This window comes from Cebidichthys violaceus, unplaced genomic scaffold, assembly GCF_023349555.1.
Source record: "Cebidichthys violaceus isolate CVI_PGR_0920_01 unplaced genomic scaffold, fCebVio1.0.p SCAF_5, whole genome shotgun sequence".
Classification (NCBI taxonomy): domain Eukaryota; kingdom Metazoa; phylum Chordata; class Actinopteri; order Perciformes; family Stichaeidae; genus Cebidichthys; species Cebidichthys violaceus.
In genome coordinates, this window is record NW_027176705.1 from 7,304,858 (window position 1) to 7,324,322 (window position 19,465).

Here is a 19,465-nt window from a genome sequence, read left to right on the forward strand (position 1 = left end):
GTGTAAATGCAGCAGTGTATGGATAGTGTGGTGTCTTCAAAAACATCATGTGTAATATCACTCTCTGGGTGTTTCTAAACGATTATAATGGAAATAAAAATCAAATCAACTTAAAATGAGGTAAAACAACCTCAGCTTGTTCCTATCCTCATCCACATTCAGACTTCATTCTCAAAACTTTAAATGGGGACAGTGTTTATATTCTTCGCCATATATGAATGCCATGCCAGGTCTCATTCAACATTTTATGGCATTCCACCCCTCCTGTCATAGAGACGTATATATCTTGCATCTTTGAGTAGTTGTGAGTCCAGAGATTCTCATAAAATGGATTGAATTTGTATGTGTCCCCGTGTCTGATAAGGGCCACTACTTTCCTCTGGTGCAAGCTATTTGTAGAACTGATCATTTAACTTGCGTTGTGTCATGCCTGTTTTCTTGTTTATTTGACCTGCAAAGCATTTTATATGATCTATTTCATACTTATTCTCTATAACATAATTGTGTTGTAACTATGCTGAATTTTGCAGATGTGGCACCAGTGGAGGTTTCAATGTTCTTGTTCTCTCAGCGCACACGTATTAAGACCTCTGTTGTCTGAGATTAACAGCCATATACTCTCATGTGCTGGCACACAGGTTTAAGGTCAAGCAAGTCTCACTAATATTATGAGTTAAATTCAAAAATAAAAAAGGCTGTGTTGCTTGAATTTAATAAAGCAGCCAGAATAATCAAGGACTGGCATGGAATGCTATTAGTCTACCAGTGGTCTTAGATTTGAGCAAGCTTAATAAAGTTGTTGTCAATCAAAGATGTTGATTGATGTGCTTACTGAGACACTTGAATAGAAAGCAGCCTTTATTACTGTTTTTATTAACACTTGTTTCCTTCTAAGGTAAGTCACAATGCCTGCTGTGAAAAAGGCCTATGTTCTTATAAAGATGAATACACAGCTGTGGAGACTGGAGAGTGAAGCTGTACTTGACCAAAGGGAGGTCTCGAGTGGTTTGCATTGATTCAGAGTGAGACAGTGTCTGTAATATGTGACTAATGTTGTAAAAATATTTTAATTTTTTTTTTGTATGTCTTTGCAAACAGGTGGCGGGTTAGCAGTTGGAACAGTACTTCTCATAGGTGAGCCTCTGACTTGACTTAAATGGAATAGTTACCTCCATAATGTGATATATACACCCTGTTGACACAGGCTATTTGGGCAAGACAGTGAGGAATCAATCATAAGTTCAAACCAATCAAAGAGTTATTGAGACAAATATGGTGTGATTGGACAGAACAGCTTAAAAGCTACGATTGTTAAAAATGAGTGATTATTGGTTAGACTTTTGTGTTGCTCTCACTAATGCAGCATGAAGTCCCCACTGAGGAGGGGCGTTTTTCCAGGAAGTTCAACTACACATTTGATACCTAATAACATTATATTATACAAGCAGATACTATAACTATGTCCACCACTCATGCTCATCATTTATTACATTGTTATCAGATGCCTAAGTCTTGACATTTGAATTGTGAATATAGTGCATGTGACTCCATGGTAAACAGAACACAACAACAGTTGACTCCTCCTGAAGTGCAGCAAGCCTTTTTGTTCTTAGGCTTCAAGAGCAAGTTTGAAGTGCTTATCGTAGTACTTTAAGCAATATTTCAATACCTGAAGCCATCATCTCCTTTTTGTTTGCTCAAACTGAAGGGGAGAAAAAAAGTTGAAAGTAATGAACAACTGTCAGTAGAAGTTGCCTTGTCAGTGTATTGGTATTCAGAAAGATACATCATGCACAATATAAAATGCTTTAAGCCAGGAAGAGGAATATTCTATTCTGACTCATTATAGCCTTCAGCTGACACTGCATTAACCCATTGCTGAAATCAATCATATATTGTATATTCATGCGTAGTCAGAAATTGCCAAAGCTGAATTCAGTAGCATGCCACAGCTAATGATACTGTCTGTCTGTTTTCTCCGGATCTTTGTGGTGAGCGTGTCAGTGTCTAGCAGAATGGCAAATAGACTAATGACCTGAAGGTCTCTAGTTAGAATCCCAGGTGTTCACACGTCCACTGTGATCATTAATTGATATGCTGCATCTGAATACGTGTTTATAGAAGTTTTCGGAAGTACTTTTAAAGCAAGTGGGTTTTCTAGGCACACAAATGTCTTCCACTGTATTATTATTGTTATTATCATTCATCATAGGCTAGGCTATATGAAATGGTAGACAGTGAGGTTAAGATATTCTTGTTTCCCATTTGAAGCTGTAATTTGTGTGTAGCAAAGGCCTATACCAACTGATGATATTGCTTTGCCCTTTAATTCACCCCCCCCCCCCAATCGATGCAGGAGTCAGTGATTATACACTAATGCGTTCTTCCCTTCCATTTTGGGAATCAATGTACGGTTGGTTTCATCTGGTAATGAGAGACACAGTAAAGGTGAAATGCGTGTGTGAGCTCTCTTGTGTTTGTCTATGAAAGAGTGCTGTGTGTGTGTGTGTGTGTGTGTGTGTGTGTGTGTGTGTGTGTGTGTGTGTGTGTGTGTGTGTGTGTGTGTGTGTGTGTGTGTGTGTGTGTGCGTGCGTGCGTGCGTGCGTGCGTGCGTGCGTGCGTGTGTGTGTGCGCGCGCACTGTGCGGTCTGTGTGTCTGTTTTGTTGTGTGGGTGGTGTTTGTTTGTGTTTGTTTCAGGCAATCGTCTCCTACAGTCTGCCCCTTTAGCTGTGATGGCCTGTTTGTGAGACACAGACATAAAATTATCAGACTGGTCGTTGTCTGCCTTTGAAGTGTCTTGAGCTGTCCATCCTGATTTGTCAACTCGAGGGGGATCAGCTCAGTATGGCTGCTGTCTGAAGATCTCTCGCCCCTTGTGTTTTTGTAATAGAAGGAACAAAGCTTTCCAGCTTTTATTATGTTGACCATGTAAGGTTTTCATTAGTTTAAGTGAATGTGTTTTTCCTTTTTAATGTACCCATAGTAATTACTATTTAATTGTTTAACATGTTTACATTTTTCAAAGCTTTAAAGTGCACTTTGAATGAGAGTTATCTTAGATTTGAGCATAGGTTTAGTATTTGTGCAAAATACCGCAACAAATATTTTGAAAGTAGTTCATCACAATTACTACTCTGTCAAACTGAATAGGCATAATAGTATAACTACAGTGAAAATGTATGGCAACATTCAATGAAAAAAACAACCCTGAAGTTATTTATTCACAATTACAAACCTTTCTATCGTGGTAGCTTATATTAAGTTCCATGACCATTTGTTCAGTTCAGATCTTTATTGTCCCACAAGAGGACATACTTTTATAAAAACATAAAACGTACAAACAATAAAAATATATTAAGACAATAAAGACATAAAAATTGCTAATATTATACATGCAATACAGAATACAATAACATGTTTGTTAAATCAATGAAGAACTGTTCAGCTGTAACTTGTATATTAAACACCTTAACAGCTCCAAAGAGGTCAAGTCATCTGTTTAGAAACTGCAGTTTTTAATGTGTCAATGTTAAACAATCTAAAAAATCCTAACACCATGTGCCTAACACAGACAAATTGAATTGATTAAGAGGAACAACGGTCACAAGTTGAAGCTTAACAATACAAATATGTCAGGCATATACAGTATGTAACCTATTGCTGCTCTGGAACCTATTGCTGCTTGTAACAAAATAATTTCCCCTCGCGGGATCAATAAAGTTAGTATCTATCTATCTATCTATCTATCTATCATATGGGGCTCGACAGATGTTGCTAATTGGCATTTAATGGTAGCCTAATACAACCCATCTTTGTAGTCAAATTTACAACAGTGATTCAATTCAAGTGCTTTTTTATTAAGTGTCCATATTTAGTTTACCTGCCGTACGCCCTAAATGAATTTGAGCTGCTCAGTAGAAATGCTAAAGACCAGAGATTCATACAAGGGGGAAAGCACCCTGACCTAGATATTTAGTCTCCTCCCCCTCCGGGTTTAGCAGATATGATTCAGGACACTCACACTCCCCTGTTTGAGGGCAAATGAAACAAAGGCGTTTCCCCTCTTTACCAAACCTCAGTCACAATCCCATAAAATAAAAAGGAGAAGAAAAAAATCATGCCATGACTGTCCAGAGTGATTGATCTCCCTCAAAGATATGACTGTCCTCCACCCCCTGTTGCTCGTATACCCCCCCCGCCCTCCCCCACCCCCTCCCTTACCCCCCGCCTCAACAGCCTAATGACTCCTGGAGGTTCCATTTGTAAGGCTCCCATAGAAACACAGCCACAATAGGCCCCATCTTGAGAGGGCCCATCTGGGAGTCTTTGTGGGGCCTGCTGAAAGCCACAAAGGCCTGCTGACCTAGAAACCCATCAATAAGAGAACAGGGAGCCCCACCGACAACAAATTGAAGAGCCATGGAATTTCCTGTGCCATCCTAAGTCCGTAGGTGAGAACATAGACCGGGAACGTGGGAGGGGGGAATTCTCTGGATGATTCAGGATGACACGTCAGGATGTCATTCCCAAACTGTCAGCTGTATGCCCATTACCTTAAACTGTCACTGCTGCCTTTGTCCTTGAGCCCACAGTTTGTCATTGTATGGAGAGGCCTACGAAATCTTTACAAAATGATGATTGTGACAGGAAGCAGCAGCAGCATGCTGGGTAGAGTTATGTGCCCTGATGGGGGGGGTTCCTGGTGATGATGCTTGTGAATTTGGGGTGGGGAATGGCCGGGTGGCCGCTTTGTGTGCACGGAGAAAGGCTACCTTAGGGAAAACGGTTTCAGTGTTTGGAATCACTTGCCTGTCCATTTAATGTTTGAGACACTCATCTAAATGAGACTGTAATGCCACCACCAGCTGAGGATTACCCTTTCCACTTGTGTTTAAAAGTCTCTCATGTAACTTTTATATTCCTTTTAACCTACTTTATGATAATAAATACACCTGATGTAGAAACATAATAATGAAAGCATGCCAGCAGAATTCACACAAAAAGCAGAGAGATTGAACCAGACGTCGGTGAGCATTTTGAGGACAGGCACTATATAATCCTCCTTCTGCCTCCTCTTGTCAGTGGTCCTGACAGCTGGGGTACCTTTGTGTTCAGGGGGAGGTGTCAGGTGAGTGCTTAAGACAGATGCCTCCCTCTCTCTGCTGCTGGTTGCGGATATGATAGGTGAAAGTGGACAGGGACACTGTGAAGACCTTAACAAGAGAGCTGAAGATGTCAGCTCCACTTTGATAGTCAGGTCACACAGTAACACCTATGTTTCTGTGCCATGTCGACTTCATCTGTTCCATATCAAAGGTAACTCGATGTGGTCCTTATATCAATTACAGTTAGCGACTGTGATGTGGTCATGAACTTCTAGATCTGTGGTGTCTAAATGAATGGTCAGATCAAGACAAGATCCAATGGTTGATATATTTTTCTTAGGGAAAATGTTCATCACTAAATCATTTCCTGAGGCCTTTCAGACAATTTTAGCACAATGGCATTGAGCGTGAGTTTATTTTTGTTTTCCACTCACACTCAAATTCTGATTGTTCTTGTCTTGTGTTTCTTTTTTAGAGGAGGACCGATATGATAGCTACTCTCGTATGATCTTGAAGTACTTCCTGGCAGAAGGAGTGGTGTGCCGACATGAACTTTTTGTGGCAGCGGCTCAAGATAACCCAGATGACATCTTACAGGTATGAGAGGAGGTGCCGTATTTTGCAAGAAATTTGTTTTACTGCGAAGTATGATTTTTGTTCAAGCTGCAAGTCTTGACAAACCATCCACAAAGAAGCAAGGATGGCCTTAATATGTCTACTTTAACATCATCCCCGTAGAACTGCTGCACTGTCAAAAAGACATTTTAGAAATAACTTGTTTACCTTTAGTCAACTGAAGATGTTGGGGATATTCTGCCTACTTGTAGAAGTATTTTCTCACAATAAATCAATCAGCTCCCGCTGTACAGTATTCAGCCTGGTTCATGCTGGTCAGACCGTGATTTAGCATGTATTGAAGGTGCACAGCTTTCCCCAAGATGTGTCGGGGTCAGCGGGGGTATCTGAGAGGTCGAGGGTGGCATGGTTGTGGCATTGTTGAAATGTTTCCCGATGCATCACTCTGTGAAGAGGACCGTAGTCCCAGAAGCTGACTGCCACCCAGCATACAGGAGGAGGGCCTCTCTCCCACTGATTGATAGTGGGAGGGGTCACAGCCTCACCCTCTCTTTACATATCAAAGGCTTATTAAGAGACGGGGAGTCCCAATGGGGATATATCACATCATTTATTGTTTTCACAGCTACATTCACAGTATGCTAATGTTTGGCTGCTCAGGTTGTACTTTATGCATTACGTTAACATGCACACAAGAAACAAGCTTGCTGGAAGACATCAAGTTAAAGCAGGAAATTTGAGAACACTTCTTTGCACTTAAAAATCCATGATTACATGAATCAGCTAATCGGTCAGATTTCCCACCCACCCTTCCATGTTTTTGAACCAAGGAGCAAGATTTGTTTCCATCTAGTTGGATTTTTTTTGTTTACTAGTTGCACACTGAAAGAACAGGCTCATTTACCAGTAAGATAGTAAGAGTTTTTTCTTATTGTGTGCATCTCATTGAATTTCACAATTATTCTACTGTTCAGCTTTAGAAACTGACTGACTGGCTTATTGCAGTTCCAATTTTAGTCAGACTTTGGATCTAACTTGATACAAGGACACAGCGTTGTCATGATCGTTCAACCTCCACACTGATGCCACGGCGATACTTTTCCTGTGTGAAGACTTTTAATGCACATGTGCTCTTGTAAGAACCCCAGTCCAGTTTTGTACATTCAAGATATCATATTACTTTTGACAGCTAAATTTGAATCTGAAGTGCATTTAAATTATGTGTGACACATTGGGACATGTCATATGATATTAAACAGCAATACGGGTTATTAAAATGCCTCTTGGCCATTTACAATCAACACATTTTAAGTTTATATTTATTATATTAATTGTATTATTTTGTGTAGGAACTACCTGCTCCCATCTTGGACGATATTGCTATCCACAAACCAGTGGAGCAGCCCAGGCTGTCTTGTGAACCTCAGGACAGTTTGGATGCCATGAAGATAGCCTGGCGCTATCAGAATCTTCCAAAAGTACAGGTAATCACATGTTAGTTTATATTGTCTGTAATACTATTACTTACTATTAATTACTACTGTAATAATGTACATTTTATCAAAACTCCAACATTTGTCTTCGTTAATGATTGTATGAGAAAGAACAGCACTGGCTCTCTGGTCTTAGTGGTTTGGCAATTGTCTCTACCAGTAAATCCATCAGCTTCTAAACTCCTTTGTGGACTGAATGAGGCCTCAGACTCTCTTTTCAGAGCTGGACCAGATTACTCACACTTAGCTGGCAATAGGTAGGCTTTTCACTGGTCCCCAACTCACATATACACACATACACACACGCTTGCACCCCTGCTTAGCCTGGGAAACAAGAGTACTTTGCAGCCTGTGCATTGACATGTCTGCTCGCTCAACCCTATGACCCAGACCTGCGCCTCTGTCTTCCCCAAATCCCTGCCTTTCCCCCTGCTAGGGTCGGCAGCCCTACACTCTTTCTTCCACTTTGAGGAGAGGTGACCCTCCCCTTCTACTTCCCTGCAGTCTCCCCCCTTCAGTCTATAATCCATATCGCTATGTGGATTAACAGCACACAGTGTGTCCCTGGGGATCCTCTCCCTCTTTCTCTCTCCCTGGAAACTTCTTTATATCTGTGTCCTTTCCTCATCTCTCCCCCTTCCCCTGTAAAATCGTCTTTACAAACCACTAGTAAGCCCCACCAGAGGATTTGCATCCCAAATTCACCCCCAGAGTCAACGCTTACTTTCCCCTTACACACACCTCTCCTGGCATAGCCCACTGTGTTACTCTCCCGATGAAGACATCAGATCAAAGGTGAGGCCGTCAGGGCGGGGATGGAACGCTAAGCGGGTTGCCTAGCTCACAAAGAGAAGATGAGCCCCTGACCCCCCTGCCCTGCTGACCCCCTCGTCCCGCCAGGAGAGGGACACACCGGGGGCCCTAATCCAGATTAGGAGTAGATTAAGGGCCCCTCTAACAATGGAATCCCTGGTTTCACTGAGCGAGAAGAGCTAAAACTCCCTCTTTCAGCTGCAGGAAAACATCCGCCTTCCCCTGCTTCCCTGACACGTTTGCTTTCAAAGCCAGAAGTGGACATTTATGTGAAGAAATGATTAAGAGCGTGGTCGTAGTGGTTATTTAACTTCTCTGCTGTAGGAATGTTGAGGAATGACCCATAAACAATGCAATTGCATTACCATAGTATTGTGAAGTATACTCATTTAACATATTAGAAAGACAAATGAGATTTTTTTTTTCATGCTTTATTCTTATCTGAATTGAGTTAAATGCACATCATTTGTTGTAAGAAATTTAAAGCAAGCAGTAGCGTCATATACGGATGCTCTCTAATTAAAGGTCTTTAGTGCTAAAATGCTTCAACATGAGTTCGACTTGTTGACCTCCTTAGAGTGCCCTGGCATCCTCATCCCGATTCGGGCACTACTATGATGTCTCCAAGACGATGGAGCCAGAAATTCGCCAGGCAGCCAAGTGCCACCACTTCTATCTTCCAGAACATCCCACCCAGTCATCACCCACACACAGGTAAAACAACAAGACATCATTCACAGAACGCATGGAAACCAATGAGACTCCATCTACAGAACACAGGCACACAAAGACGACATCATCCACACAGTTACACAAATTAGACATCTTCAACCGAACACAGAAAAGCAAACATGGCATCGTTCACAGAATACAGGTAAACCAACAATGCAGACAGACTAACATAATTTAAAGAGTGCATACTTTACAAGCCCTGCAACCAGCATGTGCATTAGAGAAAAGTCAACCTGAGAGGAAGAAACTAGCTTCCTAGTATCATGTAGAGTTACTCATTTATAAGAATTTAATAAAGTCTAGAGCTGCAACCAAATATTGTTTCATTACGAATTCATCTTTTTATGTTTCTGGATTCATTGTTTTTTTTTTTTCATTGTAAAAGCTGGACAAAAAAAGCTGGAACCAGATATTGTGTGACATTTCTGATTAAAAGTTGCTGATTCATTTTCTGTTAATCAGCTGATCGGTCAATTAACAGTTTCAGCTTTAACTAAGTACAGTACACAATCATGAGTTCTTTTAAAAGCTCAGTTGTTTTTACCCTTGAAACAATCAATATGAATCAGTTAAAAAGCAGCTTGGTTCATCCTCTATTCTGAGTACCTTGCCATTGGCCTAAGACATTCGGCCTCTTGGAAAGGTTGTGTATGTCTATTCAAATAAGGGTCTTGTTTGCTCAGCGTCTGTTTGATTTCTCCTGCGTTGAGTGTATTTAGGGTTCAGAGGTCATACAGGCTCTTTACTCAGAGAGTGCTGTTGAACAAACAAGGGCACACGAAGGCACACTCACACACACTGGGTAAATACAGCAATCTGGAGCACAGAGGATGTGGAGGAGGCTTTATAGAATGCCTCTTTCTTTATTTCAATAAACAGAGACTGTTTAACAAAGCACCCATGGAAACACATTAAATGTTGTGGATATTCGGTTCAAAGTATATTTTCACAAGTGTGGAACATGAGGCTGACAGCATTCACTTTTTTTAATAATGCCTATTGATAGGATACAAATAAAATAATAAAATATCGTCTCCGCTGTTTGCAGCGTTGTGTGTCGGTGTAGTGAGTAAGAGTGACATGGTGGAACTGTTGTGCCGCTGAGGCATCTGAATGGGTTATAGATCTTAAAGACATTTTGACAGCAGGAAACTACACCTGCACCGCACCATTGTGCCCCCAGCCCCGCCCCAATACTGACACACATACATAAATGCGCACACACACACACTTAGCATATTACACACGCACATGTACCACACAAACTACGAAGCAGGCTACTCCCCCTTGCACGTGTCCACAGCCCCATGTTGATACCCTAGCTGTTAAATTGCTCCGTTTCACTTGAAGGCATAATTGGCACAAATTGCTCTCTAGGTGATACAGATCCTGTTGTTTAAGACCAAGCATCCCCCTTCTCTCCTCCTTTCTTCCATCACTGAAAGAGGAACACCGAGATAAAGAAGCTTCCCTGTGTATGATCTTAATTAGCTGACGCACTAGCCCCTGTAGCTAAGCACCTAGACCTTTTGGTACCTGAATGAGGGGTGCTCAGTAGGGGTAGCTAAAACACAATGCTGTCCCACACAATGGCTGCCAACCAGAGGCAACCTCCTGCTCAACTGCATGTCAAACCATCCCAGCCCCCTACCTCAGAGCAGGGGCATGGGCAGAGAGGCCAAGGAGGGTAGGTGTCCCTCTTTCACCAAACCAGCTCTATCATTAGCCCCAGCGGGGTCAGGAGGCACCATTGTTGGGCTGAATAACTGAAATAGAGTACATGGATGTACTTGGCGTAAGTGTAATCAACACGAGTATGTATTACTGTTCTTTATGCAGGGCTATTGGTGTGTAACCAATCTATGTGTATCAGCTTTTGTAGCCTGCAGGTGAAATTGACAACTGGCATAGCAGCCCACTGTGACTTACCACAGAGTGGTCATTACAATGGCGGGGAGTTCTTAAGTTGGGGGACTTGTGTAAAGTGATGGGGTTAACATTTCTATTGGCCATCCTATTGGCACATGATGGGCTCAGCAGTAACCCATCCCTTGACTGTTGCTAAATGTTGCTCCGATGGAACTGAATGCCCTTTGTCAATAGTGCACATCTTACCCCTGATTAAACTCCAAAATGCCGTTCCCTGTAAATTCTAGATATCAGCCCATTAATACCCCCCTCCTTCTCACTTATCGTCTTTGTTGTGTGTCTGTTTGTGCATATGCACATCTCATCTGTCTGTTTGTCTGTCTGTCTCGGCACAATCAGGTCCTCGGGGAGCTGACAGAGAACCAGTCATGTTGTAATTTAATCAACCAAATAAATTAATTGGATCTCTTGATATGGATCATCTGTCTGCTTCAGTGGCTCCAGAAAAGCACAGTCAGGAGAAACATGCTGCAGTCATAGAGGATTAAGCTACTGTGGGGAAAGGCTTGGCCCAGTTTTATCAAAATGGTTCCAATTACATTTTACACGTCCTAAGTAACCCTTTTGTGTTCCCTTTCTGGTTGTCTTCTCCACTTTGTCCACTCTCTCCTCTGTCCTGTGCTCTTTTCAGTACCATGCTTGAGTCCTACTCTGCGTTGCTGAAGTCACTTCAAGAGGTCATAAACAGGGAGGGTTTTGATGTAGCAGCCCCCATGGTAAGAAGTGAATGAACTCCCATTTCACCAATCATCAGTCCATACATTTTTAATCAGGTCCCCTACTATTGTTTGTGGATGTGGTTTTGGTTTTGGTGAAATACAATAGGCAGGCAGTAAGCTGCCACTAGCAGTGATTCAACACAGGTGTGCATTTTTTCCTTTCTTTCTAAAAATGTCATTCAAGAAGAATTCTTTGACTTCCAGCTGCTAACATGTTTGTGTTGCAAATGTCTGCTTACGATAAGCCCAGTCAGGCTATTGTTCATTATTATGAGTGATATTCATCAAAGGAGCATTTTTAAAATAGAGATAATAGATTTGAATCTGTGACCCCAAGCTCTTCTGTCACATTTCAACCTCCACTTCTCTTGAGTCTGTTTACCTCTCTGTCACCTGCTCTGGTTGGCCTCACCTGTGTGTCCCAGCTGTGTGTGTCTTACCTTTGACATACATCTTTTTAATAATCACCATTGCCCCACAGAACGCCAGAATCATCCGTGGCCCCGTCTGTTTCCCACAGGACACACCACACACTGTGATGTGCCTGTGCATATATATATATATATATATATATATATATATATATATATATATATATATATATATATATATATATATATATATATATATATATGTATAGATACAGTATGACGGTGTGTGTGTGTACTCTACTCGCCTCCCACGCCTTATTCACCTACTTTCAGTGACCCCTCTGCTCGTCACCTGGAGCCACCTCTCCCCCTGTCACTCACACACGGGATTTACCTCCACTACCCCCCACCCTCTCTCCCCGAGCGCTGTCACTCACGGCAGATTAACTGCTGACATCATTAAAGCAGTGTGGCCGCCTGACATGCTGTTGGCACAGTCCAGGAATGCAGACCGGCACTGAGCGACATGGGCACTGGCACAAGAATGCCCAGTATGGGTGATAGTCAGTGTGTTTGTGTTTATATGTTTATTGGTTAATCCGCTGTCATGGATTGGTAACAAGATGCAGATTTTATATAAACTGTATTATGTAAATAACAGATTAGAACAATGATCAATCTCCTAGACCCAGTGTTATGAGATGGCTGGGACAGGAGTGGCAGCAGGACTGTGAGTCTCGGCAGAGATTGGCTTGTGATTAGGTTGTGGTCCCAGGCTGGCTATAGTCTATAAGGCTGGCCTCTGGCCCTTGGCTGGACTCAACTGGCACTGTTCCCTGATTTTTCTATAGGCTAAACTATAGGAGTTAAGTTTGGCCTCTCCTCCTGATGCCACAGCAACAGTCGTGTTACCACAGACCCCCCCTGCTGGGCCACAGACATAGAAATAGAATTCTAATTCTGTGGCCCCCAAGACCTGTGTAGGCAAAGCATGTTAAACAAAGAAAGGGCATATCTAATAATGACAAAGGCACACACACAACACTAAGTATAGTAAGGCATAGAGATGCAGCACTAATGTTGAATGGTGTAGAGGAGGATGAATGTAGAGTCCGGTGTGAGAGTCCTCCTTTGGGAAACTATGAGCCAACTGTGAAAAACTCCCAGAAACAATGGGGTTTATTTTTCTTAGATGCCTGTGATTCTGATCCAGGTCCAAACGAAGCTTAGGTCATACCATTGGGAGAGGAAGGGATAGGGAGTGGGGTATAGGAGATTTTGGGAGGGTTGAGATCATAGAGGGGGAGGGATAAAAGAGAGGAAAAAAACGGAAAATGTGAGCAGATTTTAGGCCAGAGCTTTGTTAATCACTCTTGGCGCTCACCTCAGTAATCAGGAGCTATCCTGAAGAAACCCCAAATAAAAGGCAGTTGTAGTAAAGGTTAAAAACCTCTCACAGTTTGGACAGGCGCCTCCATTCTCTCAGTTTCAGTGATATATACCCCACCACTATTTGGCCACTTTTCCTCCGTCTTCGTGAGAGTGGGTTACTGTTGATCTCTTGTGGTGGGGAGGGTGTTTCAAGGGAAGGCACTCCACCCTTACCCAGGGCCCCTTGGCTGCAGAGCATCTCTGTTGTGCCAAGAATGTGCTGGGGTTTCTGGGTGGCGGCCATATTGGAAGCCTGTCTGACAGGTCCATTGTGCGTGTGTCAGATGGCCTCTGTGATTGGGCAGTTGTGTCCAGTCACGTTTGGGCACTGTGGTCCGATCGTCTGTGCTGGTGAGCAGACTGTCCAGTCGCTCTCTCCCAGAGTTTGGGAATACTACCCAAAACAGCACCTTTCCAAAATAATGCAAAAGCAGCAAACTGTTGTTCTTAAGATGTAATGGGAGAACTTTAATTTAAATAAAACTGTATTAGTGCATTAGTATGTGTGTTTACTTCTGTAGAAAATTACATATTTGTATGACTTTTTTACACGTTTTTAATATTCCTGAACCCTTCTTTTTGCTTGTTCTTTCTTATAGTCAAAGTCGCGTAACATCTTGCGAATTGGGCTTCACTCTCTTGGCTCGGCTCTGTGGGGCGATGACCTGAGTTGCCACGACAACCCTAAAAATGGCCACGCCCTCACTACTTTTCTCTATGGACTGCGTGCTTTGCTGAGGTCATCGCTGTCAGTTGCAGTAGTTACTTTGCCTTCACATCTCATCCAGGTAAGACAATTTTTGACACATGAGAACAACTCGGCACAGTTCATAAGCATCAGCATGCACTTAGAATACAACTTCTCTGATTAGCAACCTTAACCCTGATATATAACTGATATATCTTTTTATGCTAGTTTTAATTAGTGAAGACCAGTTTGTCATGCAAGAATACCATGATATACAAGCTTAACAAGTCATAACCGCAGCAGGTTCTGCTTTATTTTCTCTGTCTTTGCTCCTCTGTTGTGTTTGAAACCACTTTCCTCAAGTTGAATCAACTTGAGTTTACATCCAATGGACAGTTAGAATCTTTTGGGCGTGGGTTGATGTTTGGCCCATGTGCTTTTTCTTTGTCTTGTTCATTAAATGGGAACAAAGTTTGAAGTCTTTTGTAGTGGGGCCTCCTCTTGACCCTGTGGTCCAGTGTCACCCTGGTATGACTCAGGCCTGCGCGGGGGCCTCTTCCTCACGCATCGCTCCCCCAACAGACCCAGTCGAGTGCACACTTCATTCAAAGGAGTCTAAGTTTGTTTGTTTGGCCTTTTAATTACTTGAAGCTGTACACAATGACAGTGTTTGCCTGTGTATGCATTTTATTCTCTTACAAAATATCTCTCCTTGTAGTTGTGTGTATTTCTGTCTGTGTTTGTGGGGGTGTGTGTATGTGAGTGTTGGGGGGGGGGGGGGGGGGGGGGGGGGGGGAGTCCGCGTGCATGCGTCTGTGTACAGTCTGGCCTCTCAGTGTGAAGGTGGAGTCATCTGCTGAGGCATATGGCAAACCACAGCCCTCCCCCAGACAGTTGCCCATAGACGCACACTCACCAGAATAGCCATCTGAGACTTTCTGCTCAAATGTTTTATCTCGACTACACTTAAGACACCCTACTTCCTTATAGTCCCCATTCTTAACAACATGGAAGCTGCATTGTGTCTGATCCTTTATACAAAGATATAGGTTGATGCTTAACTTTCTGAACAGCTGTGTTGCCACAACATGCTCTGGCTCCAAGCCTATGTGCTCAGTGCACAGCGGCCTTGGCCTAGTCAAAAAAGGTAGAGTGGCTAACTAGCAGATGTCATCTGTGGTGGGAGCAGTCCCCCTGTCCCTCTCTGGTCTGGCCTCCAAACCCTTAATCTGTCCCCCTTCTCTACCCTGGGGAGCGAAGTGAATGAGCGAGGGAAGAAGAGGAGAGGGGGAAATGTTGGACTGAATCAGGTGTTAGATGACTAAGCCAACATGGAGGTAATGAGAGGCTGTTAAAGATGGGCATCAATGAAATTACCTTATGATTAGTTTAATCACACTTGGTATTGTTGTCATAAAAAAAGATTCTAATTGATCAGCTGAGTTAACCAAAGTGTGCAGACTGCTCATATTAAGTTAACGTGAGTGTGCATGGTATGGTATGAATTGATGTGTTCGCTGAGCTTCTTTCTGCCAGTGCCTTTCCTTGGATAATTAGCTTAGTTAAAGGAGTGTGGCCTTTGGAAGACTGTCTAGACTAGTAGCAGGGCTAGCTGACCGAGACCACACTGGACTCTCTATCCATTATTAAGCAGCTTGGGAAGTCGAGCAACTCACTGAAAGCCTCCTCAAAGCAGCCCAGTGCCACAGTCCATCTGAAACATTAATTAGGCTTGTCCTAGCCTGGTCCTCCTCCATCATACCATCTCCTGCCATCATCCCCGTCCCCACCAGTAAACACACACAAACACAAAGTACACAGTCTTTCCCAAAATGCATCCATACACACCTCACCTGCTGCTCAGGCTAAGTGGTGTCCTGACCTATGCAAATATTTAGTCAGGTGGAGTTGTTTAGTACTGTGGCGACAAAACCTGCAGGTTCTTTTTAATAACCATTAATCTGCTGATTATTTTCTTTATTAATCATTTAGTTTATGAAATATCAGAAAGTCATGTCACTTCTATGTGGTCATAGAAGTGATGCCAAAACGTAAATATATTTAATTTATTATCACATATGACAAAGAAAAGCAGCAAATCCTCTCATATGTAAAACTTGAAGGACTGATAGAATGATTAATTCATCATAGAATATGTTGTATTTCCGAGCAGTTTTCATTATTTGCAAAATAACAAACTTGAACAGGACTTTGTAAGATTTAATTGTTTGATTAAATTCCTGAAAATTAGGGTGACATTTTTTAGCTATGCAGCTAATGATACTTAGTGGCTTTTAATTGCAAATTTCCAACAGTAGTTTTTCAATCTTAGTCTGTCTTTTAGTATTTACCAGCTGTGACAGCGTGTGGCTGGTATTGTTTTCACTGTGTGAGTGTGTGTGTGTGTGTGTGTGTGTGTGTGTGTGTGTGTGTGTGTGTGTGTGTCATGCCTGTAGACAGTTTTTGTCAATGCGATGCGACACAACTGTGCAAGATGCAGTCACAAAACTTTACAGGTGTTTAGTTGAGATTAAAATGAAGATAGAGTTTGAAGATGGGTGTGGTCCAGACAAGGGTGCTAAAGTAAGAGGGTAGGAAGTGGGGAAGAGGCCGTCGGCCACCCCACTTTACGCCCTTAGCTCAATGTGGCGTTGAGGCTGGTGTGATCCCATCACATATAATGTATTATAATCTCATATAATCATCATGATAACTACAACTCGCATATCAGTTTGATGGAGACACTGTGTCCGTGTCCCCAGTTGAAATCACATTTTTGGAGAAAGTCCTCCTTCCATTTCTAGCCTTGGAATTGATGTGTATTTAATTTGTCTCATATATATATATCGACTCTACTCTCCCAAGACTTTAGGCAGATGGAAAAGCATCTTCCTCCCTCAGAGTGATGTATTGCATTTGAGGTAGATTCTGCACACACCATACACACATGTTCACACTAGCCAACACAAGTACAGAGAGCCAAACAGCCAAACAACTGTGACAAAATTGGAGTTCATCAGAAACTAGTTCCATGAAGGGACTGTGGTTTACCCGGTCAAGTTAAGGCTCTTCCTATCACTTGTCAGGGATGGTCAGCTGAGACTCAGGGTGTTCCGAGGATTTACACTGATGGAATCTGAGCTAATTGAGCCGGCATAGACTTTCATTGCAGAACTGAAGTGACTCTTGCTTTAGTCCCTCATCAATTATAAATAAGATTTAAAAAAAAAAAGATGTAACCTCCTAAAACTCAAGGAGCTGTGGAGCACTTGCATGCCTTTCTGACATCATTCTGCCCTTCTGTCACTGAACTGAGCTGTTCTTTTTGGACACTTTGAATTCCTCTGACTTTGAAACTTTTGAGTCTTTGCCAAGGAGCCTCATCTTTGTATTTCAGTAAGCACAGAAGAATTATTGTGGCCGAGACGAATTAGCACTTTTTAGCAGATCCTCTTTTTCATACTGACACAATCGGCCATACTGTACCATAAGTGTTCTGAATAATTTGTTTTAGCCAAACTCTTACGTTGGCTTTATTGAGGCATTTGAGAGACCTCAGATACCCTGTAAGTGCCGGCGGTCCTGACTGGTGGGATATGCATACTTTAAAAGTAGGACAAAAATGAAAAGGAAGAAGAAAGAGTGGGGAAAAGACATGAAGGCATGAAAACTGCATTAGGCGGTGGCAGCCAACACAGAGAGAAGGATGTGAATGATTCAAGAGGCAAAGGGATTAATAATGCAGGACTCCCTCTTTCACTCCATCCCAGTGTCCCTCTCGCTCCCCTCCTTTCTCTTTACCCTCTGCCTCCACCCTTTTGTATATTTCTTCTTCATTCTTTCTATCTACTGTATTCGCCCCCTGTTGTGTCCTCTTTGTTGTCAACTCACTGACCTAACCAGTAGGGGGAGCTCTCCCCATCAAGCCTCTGCTGCTTTCTCTCTCTGTCCTCCCCTGCCGTGTGCAGGTTTGAGAATGTGCACCTGTGAACTTTCTCGTGAAAATTGTTGTTTGATGAAGTGAAGATAATTTCAGTGTGTTTCGATTGACTTTTCCCAAGCCACTTTTGTATATGTATGCCGATGTAAGGTGTATGTCCATTTGCCTGCCCCAACATCACCTGCGTCACCCCTATCAGGGCTCTTTCCCCTCTATACCTCATCCCCCTCACCTAAGCCATGGGCAGAAATGACCTGGCCACGGGACATGATGACCTAATTTAATTGCAACACTGATGGCCCGTCAGGTGGCTTTTAATTACCTGCTCATGTTTCTCTCTCTGTGTGTCTCTCTCTCCCTCCCTCTCTCGACCCTACAGGACAGAGCTCTAATGGGCAGCATAACCAGGCTATGTGACAATGCCATAGCCCTGGAATCATTCAAAGGCTCTGAGAGAGAGACCAACCCACTCTACAAAGATTACCATGGTAAGAACACACACACTCGCTTATCTTTCTGCCTCTTTTCCATCAAAAACACACACATACACACAAGCAGTGCATTAAGGCTGGGCTGTGGATGGAGGCAGGGCAGCCCCCTTGCAGGCCAGGCTGTCAGTGCGTGTTAGTGTGCTGCTGCTCAATCAGACGTGCTCCTCAGTAGACAGGCCGGGGGGGATTCAGCTGCCACGCTGTACCCCCTCTCCCTCGCACCCTCACCCCCTCCATCCCTGCCTCCCCCCACTCCAGCAGAGCCTCTCTCTCCCTCTCGCCTCGCCCCCTCTCCATCCCCAGTCCCATACCCCTGAGGCTCTGGAGCAGAGCAGACCAACACTGGGGAATCGATATTCTCACCATCACTCTCTCTTCCTCTCTGCCTGTATCTCTCCATCCCTCACTCAATGTCTCCATGGCCAGCATGCTCTGCTAATAAATGGAGGGCAAGGCTTTCAGTAGGGAAAGAGGACACTGGTATGGGACGATTTGAGAGATGGAAACGAAGAAAGGAAGGAGGCAACACAGTTTTTCTCTGCCGTCTCGGTCCTCACAATCACTTTTTCTTTATGGTTTTACCATTCCTTCTTTCTCCTGTTTGCTTCCCCCTTTTTTATTGCACTCTTCGCGCATAAAGGTCAGTTTAAGCGAGTGGAGTATTTTTAGCCGTGCCTCTCGAACTCTTCGACTCACTCTTGCGCTTTTCCTCTCATTTCCCCCCTGCCTCCCATCCTCGGGTTAGACAGCCCCGGTTGTGACAGATGAAGGGGATGAGGAATAAAAACATTCAATGGCAGATTTTGGTTTCATCCAACAGCATGTTTTATTTAGATAACACATCCCATAGTGGTCACATTCCTCTGCTTTGTAAAGGCAGGTGGCATGTAAACCTCTTCAACATATGCACGTTGTAGTGCATCATTTTTTTAACTATTGTTCTAGTACAAAAATGGTCTTTGGAATTTGCAATTAATACTATTTGAATTTCTTGTTTAAGAATGTATTTGCCATCTGTTTAACCAGCCAGAGAAATTATGGTTGGGTTATGAAATACATTTATGTGCATGATTGTTTTGATGTGTGTTCATGAGTGCAAACGCATCTGGTACGAGTGTGAGAGTGCATGCGGATGCGTGTGCGTGCGTGTTTGCGGCAGCAGTTCAGGGCTGCTCA

General features: G+C 43.0%; 1 protein-coding gene across 1 annotated transcript in view; it reads left to right on the plus strand.

Annotated features, from left to right (window-relative positions):
* elp4 (elongator acetyltransferase complex subunit 4) overlaps nucleotides 1–19,465 on the plus strand; it is a 51,002-nt gene that overhangs the window by 579 nt on the left and 30,958 nt on the right. The window contains exons 2-8 of the mRNA XM_068730505.1: nucleotides 1,099–1,134; nucleotides 5,582–5,703; nucleotides 7,032–7,166; nucleotides 8,566–8,702; nucleotides 11,281–11,365; nucleotides 13,770–13,958; nucleotides 18,178–18,286. Of these exons, the coding sequence (XP_068586606.1) occupies nucleotides 1,099–1,134; nucleotides 5,582–5,703; nucleotides 7,032–7,166; nucleotides 8,566–8,702; nucleotides 11,281–11,365; nucleotides 13,770–13,958; nucleotides 18,178–18,286 (813 nt within the window). The remainder of the gene's footprint in view (nucleotides 1–1,098; nucleotides 1,135–5,581; nucleotides 5,704–7,031; nucleotides 7,167–8,565; nucleotides 8,703–11,280; nucleotides 11,366–13,769; nucleotides 13,959–18,177; nucleotides 18,287–19,465) is intronic.